Consider the following 16,627-nt stretch of genomic DNA (forward strand, 5'->3'; position numbering starts at 1 on the left):
CTGAAACCCTGCATTTCTAACAAGTGCCCAGGAGGTGCCGTTGCTTGTGGTCCCAAACCATACTTTTCAGCAGCAAGGCCTTAGAGCCGTCTTCCCAAGGCTTGCCCTGTTTTGTGTGTCCCCTGGTGTACTGATTCCCTATGTAGATGTCTCTGCTCCTACCCAGGAGCTTTTGTTTGACCATGTCTGGGAAGGCTTTCTAGAACTGCTTGTAGGATATTGGTTCTCAATCAGGGACCTCTGTACCTCGCAAGAGAGACACTTGACATGGACGGTGAGACATTTTTGGTTGTCACAGTGGGAGAGGTGGGTGGCGACCCCTTCCATCTGGTGGGTAGAGATGAAGCAGGCTGCTCAACATCCTACAGTGTGCAGGACAGCACGTCACAGAGAGAATTATCCAGTCATGGGTCAACCATGGGGAGGCTGAGAAATCCTGGTTCATATGAGTTAACGTGCTCCTCTGGCCCAGAACGAAGCCTCAGTCCTTAGGGGAACCTGCAGATTCCAGCAGGATTTGCTCCTCTCTCCAGCGTAACAAGCCCCACACTCCCTAACTCCTCTCTCCTCCCCACTTCATGATCTCATTTTCTTCCTATAGGCAGTCCTCATTCACTAATGTGTAAGTTCCACGACGTCATGGGCTTTGGACTTGGGTGTTGGCTGCATCCCCGGTGCCAGAGCTGGCTAATCAGTGAGGCAGTGTGTGTCCCTGGGGATTTTTGTTCTTGAGGCCGGGGTGCACTGGCCCGGGTGCGTTTAGAAGGAAATGAGTCACTCAGCATCCCGCGCTGTAGGACTGGTTATACCCGAAATACGTAAAGAAATGGGAAGCTAGTCGTGGCAGGTTCGGTAACACAGTGGGGTTGTTTCAAGAAGGACGTCGCCACCTAGAAACGGATAGGGAATAGGGATTCGTCTGTTAAATGAGTGCCCGGGTTGTACATTTCAGCATAGCTCCCAAGGGTGTCTCGTCAGTCTGACTCGGGAAGGGATCACCGTCTTTCCATTAATGGGCAGGCGCTTTGGAACCACTTGGAGGGGGTACACGGCCCAAGCAAAGAACAGGTAAACACTCGATATGAGTAGCGAAGGCAACATATATGCCTTATCTCAAGTTTTCTTGCTAGAAATCCTCACCCCTTGGAGGTTCCTTTGAGCCCATGCTTGCCACTGAGAACCTCTCGAACCCATCCAGGTAGAGAGGAAAAGAGAGGTATTAAAAGGAAAACAAGTGACATATTCCGTGACCTTCCTAATCCCTGTGGAAGCTTGTAGGCACGCAGGTAGATACGGACAGGACAGAATTTCCTACGAATGTCAGAGACGGCAGGTTCCAGAGAGAAAAGGTCCCATTGTCTCTCGCCACTGTTCACCTTTGCCTTGCTGTTCCCATATTGGTATTTATCCTTTGGTGTCTGTCTGTCCTTTGTTTTCATTTCAGCCTGTGTGTTTGTTTTACTAAATGGTAGACGCTTAATTCCTGGGTGGGTATTTCAGTCAGTCAGCCTCTGCACCGAATCCTTGATCAAAATGTTTCTTGTCAATGAGATAGGAATTGTTTTTTTCCATCCCTCCACCCTACTCTAGTAATTGGTGAGTGTTAGCTAATGCCTGGCTGGAAACAAAATCCGATGTGAAGAACAGTGACTCCCAGGCCAGCCCTTCTCCAGGTGTGTACACTCAGTGAGGGAAAAGTCTCAGTTCTCCGTAGAAGGACTCAGCTTTTCCTTTATCTTACAGTAACTTCGTAGAATGTATACAGTATAGTCCAGTATACAGTAACCTTTTATACGTATCCACATTTTAAAGAGAGCGTATTCTGTAAGATTCCTACTGTCCAGTGTTTGGTCTGTGTTAATAAAGATGTGGTGCTGTAACAGGTGAACCAGACTGATAACTCGTGAACCAGACTCAGTTCACCATCCAGTGAGGTGTCTTCCAGCGAAAGGAGACAGAATACAGTCAAGCTAACTGGTGATTGCCAAATATATCACCTGTTTCTAAGTTCAAGGATGAAAAATAAGGCAAGGCAGGAACGTGGAGTGTGTTTGCAAAATCCATTTCGTGGGAGACGCATTTTCCAAAAGGGAGGGTTTTGAGTGAGGCTCTGATAGCTGGAAGAGTGAGTCGAGTGTGTATCTGTGGGTAGGACCTGCTGGGACCTGGGAACAGAAAATACATAGGGGTTTTGAAAGGTCCTTTTGGTTGTAACCGTAAATATCCTAAAGGTGTATTCACTTTGACAGAAAATACATAGGGGTTTTGAAAGGTCCTTTTGGTTGTAACCGTAAATATCCTAAAGGTGTATTCACTTTGACAAGGCGTTTCCGTTTACAGAAATTTTAAAATGATAGATACGTATAAGTATGATTCACTGGTCTGTTGTTTGTAATGTTGAAATATTTAAAACAACTTCACAATCTGGTAGCTATAACGTATCAGTGTGAGATGGGAAAAATTAATACATTAGATCTCGATGAATCCACGTACAAATAATCTCTAAAAATATTACCCTCTGAAAAAGAGCAGAAGCAAGATTCTCCATGTAGTTTAATCCTTATGTACGTGCAAAACAAAGACTGCTCTCCAATATGTTAATAGGTTTGTGTTGTAATAAAAATGCACGCGTATGTACAATGTGTAAATTATACCATTCTGTTGAGAGGACTTAATTCTGTCTAGGGGATTAAAGAACAGTTTAAGATATAGAGATATTTTACTATGAACTCATATGTTTATGTGTATTAAGACGTCTTGATCAGATTTGGGGGTTTTAGGTCATGCTAACCTCCTAAAAGGAGTAGGACAGGCTCCCTCATCATCTCCTTCTGAAAACTTTGACTAAGTTTAGTGCCGTCTCTTCTTTGCATGTCTGAGAGGACTCTGCAGTGCGATCTTCTGGACCTCCAAGTTCTTAATGGAAAATTGTGTGGTGACAGATTGAAAATCTTTTATAAGAAAAGGGACTAGTCAAATTTTCTGTTCCATCTTGTGTCAGTGTTGGTAACAGATCTTTCAAGAAAAGTGTCCATTTCATCACGTGTTCATTTGGTTGGCATAACTTTGTTTCCGGTTTTCTTCTACATTTTTCTTCATTTCTGTAGCATTCGTGGTGACTACCCTGTTTTCCCTATTAAGATTGCTCACATCACGAACACATGTACTATTTCACAGTTGTTTAACTTGTTTATGCCAGGTCCTACCTTTCAGTGTTCCTTAAGAGGTTCATCCCGTCACTCTCTGTTGCATTGCCTTTGTGTATTTCCACCCAACCAATCCAGCATTTCCTGACATACTGTGAAGACCGGAGTTAGAACTCCAACTGCATACCCCCTCCATACACAAGAGAAATAATTCAAACATTGCCACGGAGGCTTTGTTACTTTCAGACAGAGTCCTTTTAATCTTCAGTGCTGATGTCTCTGACACTTGCCCTTGTACATTTGGAGTCCGTGTCTGTGGACGCACCACAACATTTATTCTGGTAAATGTTGCTTAGGTGTAGCTCTATTTTCCCAGGGCTTGGACCCGTTCCCTGAACTTTAGCTCCACCCTGGGAATAAGTTATGCACGGAGGCTGCTAGATCTTTGAGACCGAAAACACCTTGAGTGCCGTGCGGAGCTGATCACTGTGTGCTCTGCCCATTAGAGTGGGAATGGCCACTCCTTGGGAATACTAGTGTCTACTGCTCTTGGAAGCGTAAGAGGATGGAATACCATCTTTAGATGTTTCGAGCTGTGTTTGCAGGTCCGTCTTCCTGACTGAGCTCTCAGTCATCTGGCCCCTCCAAGCAGTACGCAGACTTCACGATCCTGTGGATTGACCAAGTCTCAGCTGCTGCCCCATCTTCGATTACGAGGGATCTAATAGTTAAGAAATATCAGGTCTTCAGCGCAATTTCAGAAGTGTTGGTGCTGTTTCCCCCCAGTGATGGGACATGGCGTCTTGCATTTTCTGTGCATAAATCTCAGTGATTCAAACACAAGTTCCCCTTCCTGTAATGAATAAGATGCTTTCTGGGGACGTTTTTCTTGACCAGACTGCCCCCTCCCACTACAATATGAGTATCTCTGACCCCGTCCCCTGTCTGGTGATGGTTTAGTCCTTTTTCTCCTCTCCTGGACATCTCTAGGACATCTGTATTTAATCCTCATCAGAATTGTGTCTGATGGAGCATCTATCCTATTAAAGGCATATTTTCCTGGGTACTTAATGTGCATATGTGTGTGTTTTAAATTAGGTGACTTTCTGCACAAGCACACGTGTGCAGGGTATATATTAAATCTATTTATTTAAACCCTCAGAAATCAAGTAGCACCAGACGGGACATGAATGGTGACCAGGAGAGATGAAATGGGAAAGGGAGTGTGATGATGAAGAGAGAAGGGGGATTGTTCTGCAGGAACCAGGAACGTTGTCTTCGTGTTGTTGACCTTGATTCCGTGCAGGAGATGATATGCCTGGTTCCCAGTGACACATCCTGCAGGTGAATAAAACAGGACCACAGTTTAGTAGAGTTGACTGTGTGACCGCCGACAGGGGTGAGCCTCAGGGAGTAGGACGTCCAAGGGTAGAGGAGCTGTTTGTGAATCCAATGGACAGATTCCCGGTGGACACATCTCTGTGACATGGGAGGATCCATTTGGAATTTTTCTAAGGATGTACATACGGTGAGACCTTTCCCATTTGGGATCCGCTCTAGGAGTTCTGATTTCAGGATTCATGCTCGTGTGGGTGTTTCATCTAAAACTGGTTTACCAGTTCTGTGACTGAGGTACACTTCTCTCCTAATTCCAAAAGTTTTGTCTTTTGGGGCTTTGAGAATTTTTTTTTTAATTTTTGTTTTGGAGTATAGTTGATTAACAATATCGTGTTAGTTTCAGGGGCTTTGAGAATTTTTTAATTTTTATTTTGGAGTATAGTTGATTAACAATATCGTGTTCGTTTCAGGTGTACAGCAAAGTGATCGAGTTATACATATAGGTATATCAATTCTTTCTCAGACTTTCCCCATATAGGTTATTACAGAATATTGTGTATCGTTCCCTGTGCTTGTTGTTTATTTTATATATAGTAGTGTGTATATGTCAATCCCAAGCTCCTAATGTATCCGTCCCCGCCCCTTTCCCACTTTGGTAACTATAAGTTTTTTTCTCTGTGACTGTTTCTGTTTTGTAAGTACGTTCTTTTGTATCAGTTTTTAGGTTCCACATATATGCGGTATCATATGGTATTTGTCTTTCTCTGCCTGACTTACTTCACTCAGTATGATCATCTCTAGGTCTGTCCATGTTGCTGCAAACGGCATTATTTCCTTCTTTTTTATGGCTGAGTAATATTCCATTGTATGTATGTACCACATCTTTCTTATCACATTCACCTGGAAGCTAGTGTTTTTATTTGCTTTTTTCCTTCCGTTTTGTTCAAACAGAAAAATAAAAACACACTTTAGCCTAGATCAGTGTCGTTTTCTGAGGCTCTCTTAGTTTAGAAAGTTTAAAGGTTCCGCTAGAACAAAGTCACCTTCTGAAGGGGACTATAGACCAAACGCATGTTTCAGACAGTGTGGTTGGAAGGCCTTGAGCGGGGCAGAATTAAACATTGTTCTTGCAGGAAGTGTGAGGTCTCTTCAACCCCAGTCCTCCTGGAGTTGGGATGTGTATGGACAGCCATCATGTCAGGCCTGACTGGAACACAAACTAATTTCCACCAACTTCTGGCCACATCCCTGCTTCTCTGTAATGACTGTGGTTGGCATGATTCCTGCAGGATAAGGCTGTCTCACCAGAACCTCTCACCATGAATCAACCAACAAATCTGAAATGTAATAGGGCTCAAGAGAAGCGAAATTAGCTACTGGAACAGAAAAAGTTCTCTAGTGACAGAATTTAAGTTACTGGGACACAAAATCATTACTGACAAAATTTGGCACGTGTGAAATCACAGCGTGTGCTTGTTGATTTGTTTCATGAAAAAGCATTAATAACAGGCTGTGTTTACTTAGAATTAGGTGGTGAAGTCACTTTTTTTTTCCACTGGGGAAAATCAAAACGGCGGGAATCAAAGAACCACCGATTACTACCATTTCTCAGTATTTCCAAAGTTTCCTTTTTTTTTTTTTTTTTTTTTTGGTATGCGGGCCTCTCACTGTTGTGGCCTCTCCCATTGCGGAGCACAGGCTCCGGACGCGCAGGCTCAACGGCCATGGCTCACGGCCTCAGCCGCTCCGCGGCACGTGGGATCTTCCCAGACTGGGGCACGAACCCGCGTCCGCTGCATCGGCAGGCAGACTCTCAACCACTGCGCCACCAGGGAAGCCCAAAGTTTCCTTTTTTTAAGTGATGGATTTTATAAAAGATGACTCGTGGAAGAGGAAGTTTTAAATAAATTGACTTGTTTCCCGATAGCATATTTACATGCCAGGTGAATGATACATTCAGGAAAAAGTATAATTCTGTTACCAGCTTCCGTGACATTCACAGTATCTTCTTCCGGAATCCCCTCTTCTCTCGTCATCTGCTTGAACTTCTCAAAGTCTTCCTCTTTCGTGTTATTTCCTCTGCCTGAAAATCACCATGCAGAAGCAGAATTTTGCCCGTTAGAACCCAGGGAAATGTCTGAATACAGAACAAGGAATTGAATGTGCAAATCAGATTTCACTTGGTGTACAACGTAAGAGAGTCTCAAACGGTTACCGTTTCCCATGACACAGGTGTCTGCTGTCTGTCTTGAGAATGAATCCCAATACAGTGCTGTAACTAGGCAGTATCTAGCATCAGCAGCGAGACCCCAAAGGCTGACCAGGAGGTCTATGAATTTGGGGCTCCATGATCACAATGTGGACCCTACCTGGTCCTTTATCAACCTCCTAGAATCTATACCTGACACTCATGCCTTGTTCTAGACTGAGATAAACTGGAAACATGATTGTCCACTTCCAGAGACACATTCACCCTGTCACACAGGGTGATGGGTGATGGGAGAAAATTTATTCTCTAATTACCCCACCATTCTACCCAATACCTCTTCTGAAATAGACACCTATTGTCCCAGTGATACACACATCTCTCAGTGCCCCTGTGCAGGTATTTGGGGTGATGCCAGTATCCCTAACAGTGCAGCAGAACAGTTGAACAAGATGAAGATTTATTTTTAAAGCTTCAGTTCCAAGGCTCAGAATGCATTAGAAAAGTGGCCTGAATGGAGAAATGGAGGTCAGCCTGATTATAACCAGGGCTTGAAATTAGTTGACATGTTAAACTATTCCTAGTAAAACTCCGTATTTTACTTTTTAATTTCAGCAGGTGGGAATTATTTTGAAATTTCTGATGATCCGATACTTCCCACCCCTACAAGCCCCTCTTTCTTGATAGATTACTCTCCAGGGTCGTTAACTCAGTAAACATAGAGACCTAGGCCTTGTACCCTGAGTAATGAATATTGTCAGCACTTACTGACTTTCTGAATAAAAAAACTGATGATGGAAATGTTACGTGACAGTGGCAATGGGAATATTAGGATGTAATACATACCAGTCAGTCCAGTAAGTTTCGTAGTCTTGTCTAGTTCATCCATGTTGACATTATACATTCTCAGAGCATTTTCAGAGAGAGGAATAATTTTGATTTTATTTTTACTTACATCTGTGAGAGAGAATATACATATATACAACCCCACGTTAATTATTGTCGATTAGATTTATCAGGGCACATCTAGGGTATTAGCAACCGTACATCCTGTGTTGATCTCTGTCTCAGTCCATGGGTGTGCTCAATGCTACAGCTGATAGTAAAGGAAGGCAAGCAGGGAAGACTTTTCCTCATTCCCACCTTCTTATACAATTAAACTGGCCACACCTTGCTATCTTACTAAGATGTTTTCTAGAAGATGTTTTTTAATGGATCCGACAGTTTTTTTTAAACAACGTGAGCAATTCATCAGATCCCAATTCTACAGTTCTTTGGTTTTCCATGATCCCAGCCATGGAATTGACTTCTCTTTGGGACCAAAGTCAATAAACCACTCAAAACTTTGTGATCCTGAGTGCCTACCCTGTACCAGGGAACCGTCTGAACACCGTATGTTAATTATTGAGTTTCCTCTGCCCCTCGGTCTAGGTTATTACTTAACAAATGTGTAGAGACCACCACCATGTCTATTGGTATGAGGACAGTTTTACCTGCTAGGATATGCAGGCAGTGACCCCCTAACAGTTAACTCACACCCCACCTGGAGGGTTGCACCTTCATCTCTGGCTCTGCCCGTCCACTCTGCCTTGTTTATCTGGGGAGGAACAAGCAGCGACCTACCTCGCTTTCCTTCTGAACCCTCTAAACGCATTCTCTCGTGAGCCCTGCCTCACACCTTATTGCGATCGCTCATCCAGGTAGGATCTAAAAGTGCCAGCTGTGTTCCTGAAACCCCGGGTACCATTGCTCCTTGTCTGAAACACTGAAAAAGCATTAGTCTGCCTGAGAAAAAGAAAAAAATAGCCGAAACAGCTTCAGAGTCTCACGGCCCCAGACAGGTACACGTGTCTTGCCCAAGCCCACTCTGAGTCCATGAGCTCTGGGTAACATTGGGACAGTTTAAATCAGATTATGCGTCTCTTCAGGTCCTCAGTGACCACCTGTGTTATAGCCATGGTTTTACAGAGGTGGACGTTGCAGCATCACTAGATAGGCTGTAGAGGCAATGAAGGTGATGGAGACAGTGAAAGTAAATCTGTCTTCCGGGTCTCACGTCACCATCAAGGCCACTGCTGTGTGCTGCATACTGTGGGTACACATTAGAGTCCCCAAATCAAAGGGGGGGGGTGTGCGTTTCCAATAGCAAGTTCCCAAGAGACCTGCACAAGAAGGCCAGCTACTCTGTCTCTCTTCCATCTCAAGTTGCCCTTTCGAAATCCATTTAAATGATTTCCAGCAGTGGAGAAAAGTGAAGAAAATAGAGTAGAAGCATTAATGAATCAGCTAAAGGAAAAATTAGTACAGGAGTTAAAAAAAATCTACTCGCAATCTAAAAATTACTGATGAATGTATAGGGGTACGTTTCAGGCATATGTTTTCCCTACTTGTGTTCATGGTACAGTCACTTTGCTGTTGGTTATGTTAGGCAAGGGTAGGAAGCACAGGTTGATCATGTTTAAATTTTACAGTATGCGGGCCTCTCACTGTTGTGGCTTCTCCCACTGCGGAGCACAGGTTCCCGACGCGCAGGCTCAGTGGCCGTGACTCACGGGCCCAGCCGCTCCGCAGCACGTGGGATCTTCCCGCACCGGGGCACGAACCCGCGTCCCCTGCATCGGTAGGTGGACTCTCAACCACTGCGCCACCAGGGAAGCCCGATCATGTTTAAATTTTAATCCAATACGTACCCCTTAGACCATTCCAAATTCAGAATGAGTGAATTAAAAAGGACTTAGAGATAGAACTCTGAGCCAGCATCCCCATTGCTTTGAACAGAAGCTGTGTTTATGAAGAACTGTGCTGGAGAATGGAAATCATTTATGATATCCTTGGATTTATATTCATCCACCAGACGTTGGATGGATGAAGATGTTCTAAGATTGTTTTTTAAAAGTGTACTCTATGGAGTGGCACTGATGTCTAAACTCAATATAGACCCGTGAGACGTTAGTTCCTAAGGTTGTTTTAGATTACGTAGAAACAGTTTCATATACTGAGCACCTTATGAAATACAAGTTCTCCACACCCGTGCTTAGTCTCTCAATGAGTAACACTCCTAATCGGGACGGGCTGTCCAATTCATGCGATTGAACCCTTTGCTCATGACCAAGTGCTTGGAAGATTTAGGGACTGGTGCCTGGTCACACCTCTGATTGTTAATAGAACGAGAATTCGGATATATGGAGTGGTTGAAGGAAGTTGAGACCAAGATTTCTACCCTGATAGACCTTTACCAGTGAAACACTCTCATACTTGCAGTCAACTTGCCAAACATTGTCTCCTATGTTTCTTCCGTTAGCATATAATTCTGTGCATTTTCCGTGGAACCTTAAAAACAAAAGATCTTCAAGTTGGTTGATTACCGTGATAAAAATGTGACACACAATTAGGATTTTCTCTGATTTACCCTCTTTAGACCCTGTGTCAGGTATCCTTTTAGTGCCTATGAACGATGTGACATTCGAAAGAGAAGAAATATGTCGTCTAACATCAAGTAGCTGTCAGGAGGCAAGGATGTCATGTCTACACATAAAATGAGAGACGTTCCAAAGATAAACTGCAGATAAACAGGTCATGTTTACAGCCAAATAAACATGAAGAAATCTAGAATTTTAGAAAAGAAGAAAATAAGTCTTCCCTTTAAATACTTTCTGGAAATTGAGAGGTCTAGCCATCATGACAGACCTTAGGGGTTCTCACAACCCTGGCAATGGTTTATTAGATAATATGATAGCCAAAAAAATGACGAAGACAGTGAGTTTAATTTCATCAAAACACAAATGTCTTCTATAAAAAACCTTTTAGAGAATTAAACACTGAAAGCCACACGTGTGTATACAAACACATTCAGACACGCACAAGCAAATGCAGAAATACACATGATACACATCTGACTTAAATTATGTACATGTAACATAAGATAATTACATGTGTCACCTGTATAACAAAAGGCTGTCTTCATGTATCTCTGTGTGTAAGTGTAAGACAAAAACATGTTATTTGTCATATATGAAGATGCACACAACCCAAATAAAAGGGGAAATAACCCAACAAAAATTGGATAAATTATTGAATAGGACACATCCAGAAGAAAGGCGGTGTGAAACTGTGTACCCCCATTATTCGTCATTAGGGAAAAGCCAGTTAAAACCACAGTGAGATTCCACTTTACATCAATGAGACTGGATGAAGTCACAGACGATGTTTATTCCAAGTTTGTAAAAGGACGTATTGCCGTTGAATGCCTTAAACACTGGTGGTGATCGTCCAACAGGGATTGTTACTGGGTACTTTACCGATTCCTGTAGCTAAACATACACTTGCACTAGGAAGCAGCCACTCCACGCCTACCCGAGAGGACTGAGAGTGTACGGCAACACAAAGGTTAGTACAGAACTACTCACATCAGAGTTAGAGTCATCACAGGTTGGGAATAATAACACAGTTGTCCAATGACTGCCGAAGTACGAATATTTATATCCCCATCGTCCTTTCACTGGGCCGTGAAAGATGTGACTCCTTGTGTATGTAGCCTGGTGGATACTTTTTTTTTTTTCCCCCCCCAGTACGCGGGCCTCTCACTGTTGTGGCCTCTCCCGTTGCGGAGCACAGACTCCGGACGCGCAGGCTCAGCGGCCATGGCTCACGGGCCCAGCCGCTCCGCGGCATGTGGGATCCTCCCGGACCAGGGCACGAACCCGTGTCCCCTGCATCGGCAGGCGGACTCTCAACCACTGCGCCACCAGGGAAGCCCTGGTGGATACATTTTTAAAGTAGTACGCTGAGTGAAAGGACCAGGAGAAAAAGGTGCAGAGTGTATAACTGTTTGAAGTTCGAGAACAGGTGGGAAAATCAGATCAGTTGTTACCTCTGGCTAGATCGGTAGACATTTCATGGTCAGAGAGAGAGAGAGAGGGAATTTTCTGGGGTGATGGAAAGGTTTTATGTCTTAACTGTGGTGGTGATTACACAGCTGTGCACATATGTCAAAACTCACTGAACTTTGCCCTTCACAAGGGTGCATATAATTACAGATAAATAAACTTCAATAAAGTTGATTTTTAAAAGTGTGCCCACATGTAATGTCAATTAAATGGGGCACAAACATTCTAAAAATAGCAAACAACCAGGTTATGTATTCTTAAAAAAAAATACTGAGAACTAACAGATACATGTACTGGGGTAGGATATGTATGTGTGTGTATGAGTGTGTGTATAATTATGTGTATGCAATCAGTTATATATTTTGTATAATAGATGATCAATCATATATTTATAAACCAATCTCTCCAAGCATAAATCTCTTAGTTATTTTTTTCTTAATGTTTTTGTTCTTCAAAGTATGTGAAAATAGGGAGAGATTGTTGGATTACACGTATATAGTTAGAAATTAGGTCTTCAGAAATAGACTTCAATTTCTTTTATAATTTTTCGGTATCTGTTCTTCATTTTTTTATCATAGGAAAAGCTGCCCTTCTCTTCCAGTTCCAATTTCTTTCAGTTCCTAACAGGTTAATAACTTTCTGTCCTTAGTTTCAAGCCTTTATGCTTGACTCTCTTCTGGACAGTAAATTTGCCCTGGTTATTTACACTGATAGAAATATTTCCTTTAGTCTTCTGTTTCCTCCTAGATTTCTTCCTTGCACTTGCCCTCTTTCTTTATACTGCCCTTTTTTTGAATTATTAAGCTATATTTCTCAATGCCATCATACCTGGATTTAAAGGACAGATAAAAGGAAACATTAACATAAGTTACACCTACAATATAAATATATATTTTAATCCTATCGACAAGAGATCTCTTTGATGCTTTTGGATACCCTATATTTCTTCGATTTAAATAATTCCTCCTGCTTCATTTCTTTATGTTTGGCTTCTTCTGCTTAAACTGAAACGTTAGTGTGGGAATAACTGTTCTTTCAAGGACGAAATCATCAAATTATGTGTTTACGTTTATTACTAATGTAACGTAAAATTTAGATGTGAGAGAGACAGACGGACAGACACCAAGATCTCCAATTCCTAAGATATTCTTACGTAGTTTAAGGCATTGCCATTGATCTATATGGTGAAGCTGAAAGTTCAGAATTAAATTTGAGAATCCAAACCTTGTTTCTTTTATATTTCATGAGTTCATAGGAGAAGCATAATCAGAAAGGAGTGGAATTTGACTGCTTCTGCATAACTCAATAGATACCCATTTCTGTTGTGGCGAAGTTGAAACTGAGAGTCGTTGGGCATATAAGAGTCTTCAGAACGAAGTCTCATATTTCTTTTCTAAATCTCTGCTTTTACAGAGACCTCCACACATCCTATCCCAGCTCCCTGATGCTATTTGCTATTTCCTGGGTTTTTAAATGAATGGGTGCCTCTGAGGATGGCCGTATTTCTCCCTCTTCCGAGCTCTTTGTTTAGAAATCCCAGTCCCCCTTCAAAGCATCCTGTGTGCGTTACATTCCTCATGTAATGTTTCAGACTCCCCGTGTTCCCACCCTCTCCAGCTTCCTGGTGCCGTCTTTCCACCTCATCCATAACATTATTGTAGAATTTCACGTACGGTATTGTTATTAGCATGTGAATCTGTATCCCTCACTCTCCTTTCACCAATGAAGGTCAGAAGCGTGTTTCTTCATCTTCTCTTATTCATTTGAGTTCTTAGTGAACCACCTGCAGTATAGTCAGCATTCCATGGGTAGTACCTGGGGCTCTGAGAGCTCTATTAAATCTAGTCACGATTGAACATCGCCGTGTGTAAGCCTTTCAGGGCAGAGCGCACTGCGTGTCCTCTACCTGCCCACAGCTTCTGGGGCACAGTGGGAACCATTGCTCACCAATTACGCGTGAAGGATTTCAAGCCCCTGGGTGGGACTGTCGGGGTCGACGGCAGGATCCTCTTCCCCCTGCTGTGTCCCTCTTTCCTGTCATGAGTTGATGCCAGTGGAGCTTCTGGGACTCCTCCCCCTAAGCAAAGGCTCCAGGACATTCCCTGGAGGCCTAGAGCGGACCTGATCCCACAACTCCAGAGGCCGTTCTCAGCCCCATGACTCAGGGAGTCATGCTTTTCAACATATAATCCCGATAATTCCCTGCAAACATGCAAGCCAGACCCTCCCTCAGGCTTCGGGATTTATATGTGGTTTCCTTCTACGTTATTTTTGCTACTTGACAAAAAAGTTGAAGGCTGCTCTGTCATTTTCATCATCAAGATGAATATTACGCATATAAACCTTGAATGGCCCATTCTCACTGGTCTTCTCTGGGTTATTGGATGCGACGTAAAGGGTTTTCCATTCTCCTGAAAGGTGAAAGCAAAATTCTCTGGAGAAATTTTAGTTCCTCTCTTTTAATTTTGTCTGACATCATCCCTCAGGAGCTTCCTTTCTCTTTTGCACATCAGCACAAATTATCTAACTTTACTGAACAAAGCAGGATTTATAAGCTTGTGTGACTACCCAAATCAGTGGTAAAGGAAGAAATGGAGATATTCCTGAAATAGCTTACACTCTGTTATCAAATGCAGGAACTGCAGTGCAGCTGGTAATTGGCTGGCTCACCTTCTCTTTTACAAGCAGAGTAGAAATGGACGAGGACCCAATTAAAAGACAATATAAATACACAGAGACCGTGGAAGACATGTTCAGTAGAAGTGTATATGGACCCAGGTAACGGAGTAATTCTGAGTCAGAGGAGATGGCTAGGCTTTGGGGCAGATAAATTTGGATACACGTATATAAAGCCCCAAAAGGGACACACACACACACACACACACACACACACACACACACACACAGTCACACGCACACGCACATCCACATCCATAAAACAGCCATCACACCCCGTTTTTCCAAGGAGCCTTTTGAGATCTTTCTTCTTCAGCCAGCCCCACCTCCGTGAAATCTTAATAGCAGAAATACCTGTCTATCTGGTTACATACACTGTTTGTGTCTGGGCTTTGTAGATACAAGAACGTGATTCTTTTTAACCCACAAGGAATCCCTTTTGGGCCCCTTTTAGGGGCAGTATTGCCACCACTGAGAATGCATGTCCTAGAAAAATGCCCCCTGATAATTGATTACGTGGATTCCACAGGGCACTGTATCGTTCCAAGGGGATCTCAGGCATTTGCTGGTGTAGCCAAAGCAGCCCCTACTCGTGCTTCATATTCTAATAATAGTTATTATTATTATTGCTATTATTATGTTTTAGTCTCAACTTTAGTATTGTTAGGGAGAAGTTTTCAGGCTCAGAAAGGGCCGGGCTCAGGTCTCCAAATGGGGATAGCAGGAGCAAGGGTCTTCATCTTGCCACGCAGTTTTCTCTCCAGAAATCTCTCCTCCCCAAGCCTCCTGTGCGCCCCTCGGGCCATCCAGAATCCCACAGATCCATCCATGCAGGTGGGGAAAAATGCAAACCCTGGTCACACCTCCAGTGTCTGTGCTAACTTCAAGATACGTGTGTGGCCCGTTTCAATCATGAAAATAGGCATTGACCCAACTAGAGGAGACAGTCCCGTAGTTTGTACAAACGTCAGAGGGGCAGCTTCCCTCTGGAAGGGCAGGGACCACTGTCTCCCCCATTATCCATGCACTGCTTTTAACGTGCATAGTGTCTGTTTGTTCTTTATTTTCGTCTCGGTGTGTGTATTTATTTTGCCAGATGGCGGGTATGGCGTTCTTGTGGGGCCATGGCTCCGAGCTCCGTTGTTTGTCACCATGTTTACTGTCCATGGACTGTGGAATTGCTTCCTCCTCCCCGTCCCTGAGTTACAGTTCCATATTAGCTAGTCCCGCCTTTGAGGAAAAAGCCACTCTCAGCACAAATAAGTCACGCTGGAAACGTATGAGAGCTTCCTCTCAAATCCTGCCTAGCAGGTTACCTGCACTCAAGGACAGCACTTAATGAACCTTCCTAAATTGTAGCCATCTGGTGACTGTGTTAGGAGACAAATTCAGTGTCTGTGGAATGAATGGGTGTCTCAGATTTTTAAAAAATAACTATTAAAAAGTACAGCAGATGTTCAGTGTCTTGGAATAACCTATAATGGAAAAGAATCTGACAAAGAATATGTATGTATGAGAACCTGCCGTATAGCACGGGGAAACTCTACTCAGTGCTCTGTGGTGACCTAAATGGGAAGGGAATCCAAAAAAGACAAGATAAACGTAGAGCCGATTCACTTTGCTGTACAGCAGAAACTAACACATTGTAAAGCCACTATACTGCAATGAAAATTTTAAAAAATGTATGTATGAAGAGTGTATAGTATGTGTATATATAACTGGATCACTGTGCTCTACACCCGAAGCTCACGCAACATTGTAAATTAACTATGCTCCAGTTTCACAAAGTACAGCAGAGAGCAGAGTAGTCACTTACCCCATGCACACTGTCCAGAAAGTGGGTATTTTCACAGGTGCCAATACCGAGGGTTCAGCAGGTCTCTGTTGAGCCCAGGCTGGGGGAAGGCCATTGTTCTAGGCTTGCAGCAGAGAAAACAGCGGCCCACACAGGTACGGATCCACCGAGCTTCTGTTCCAAGAGGGGAGACAGGAAACAGAGAAATAAACCCACAGTGTAGGAGATTGATGAGGGTATATAGAAACAACACAGGGCACCCGGGCAGAGATCTGATGAGTGGAAGACAGTAAGTCATACAGTCGCTTGAGTGAAAAGATTCCCGAGAGAGTGACTACTAAGTCTAATACCTTTTCTTCTTTTAATTGTTAATTTTGGTGAAATACACAGAACTTGAAATTGATAGAATGAAATTGTATGTAGATAGACAAATAGCTAGCTAGGTAGATAGATCCTATTAAATGTTATAGTATATAATTTACCTAAATTTATCTGTCATCTATGTTTGCACATACATATACAGTAATAAACTTATTTAAAATTTACTATCATCTCCATGTAACATACAAAGAGAATCAGA

General features: G+C 43.0%; 1 protein-coding gene across 1 annotated transcript; it reads right to left on the minus strand.

Annotated features, from left to right (window-relative positions):
• Positions 1-2,284: 2,284 nt before the first annotated feature.
• On the minus strand, positions 2,285-16,162 carry LOC101269358 (odorant-binding protein-like). Its single transcript, XM_033420183.2, has 5 exons — positions 16,116-16,162; positions 13,855-14,010; positions 7,537-7,697; positions 6,466-6,567; positions 2,285-4,484 (listed from the first exon to the last, which is right to left on the minus strand). The coding sequence occupies exons 1-5, from the start codon at positions 16,160-16,162 to the stop codon at positions 4,312-4,314; spliced, it is 639 nt and encodes a 212-aa protein (XP_033276074.2). The 3' UTR covers positions 2,285-4,311.
• Between the last annotated feature and the right edge of the window lie 465 nt (positions 16,163-16,627).

The sequence above is a fragment of the Orcinus orca genome, chromosome X (genome assembly GCF_937001465.1).
Source record: "Orcinus orca chromosome X, mOrcOrc1.1, whole genome shotgun sequence".
NCBI lineage: Eukaryota > Metazoa > Chordata > Mammalia > Artiodactyla > Delphinidae > Orcinus > Orcinus orca.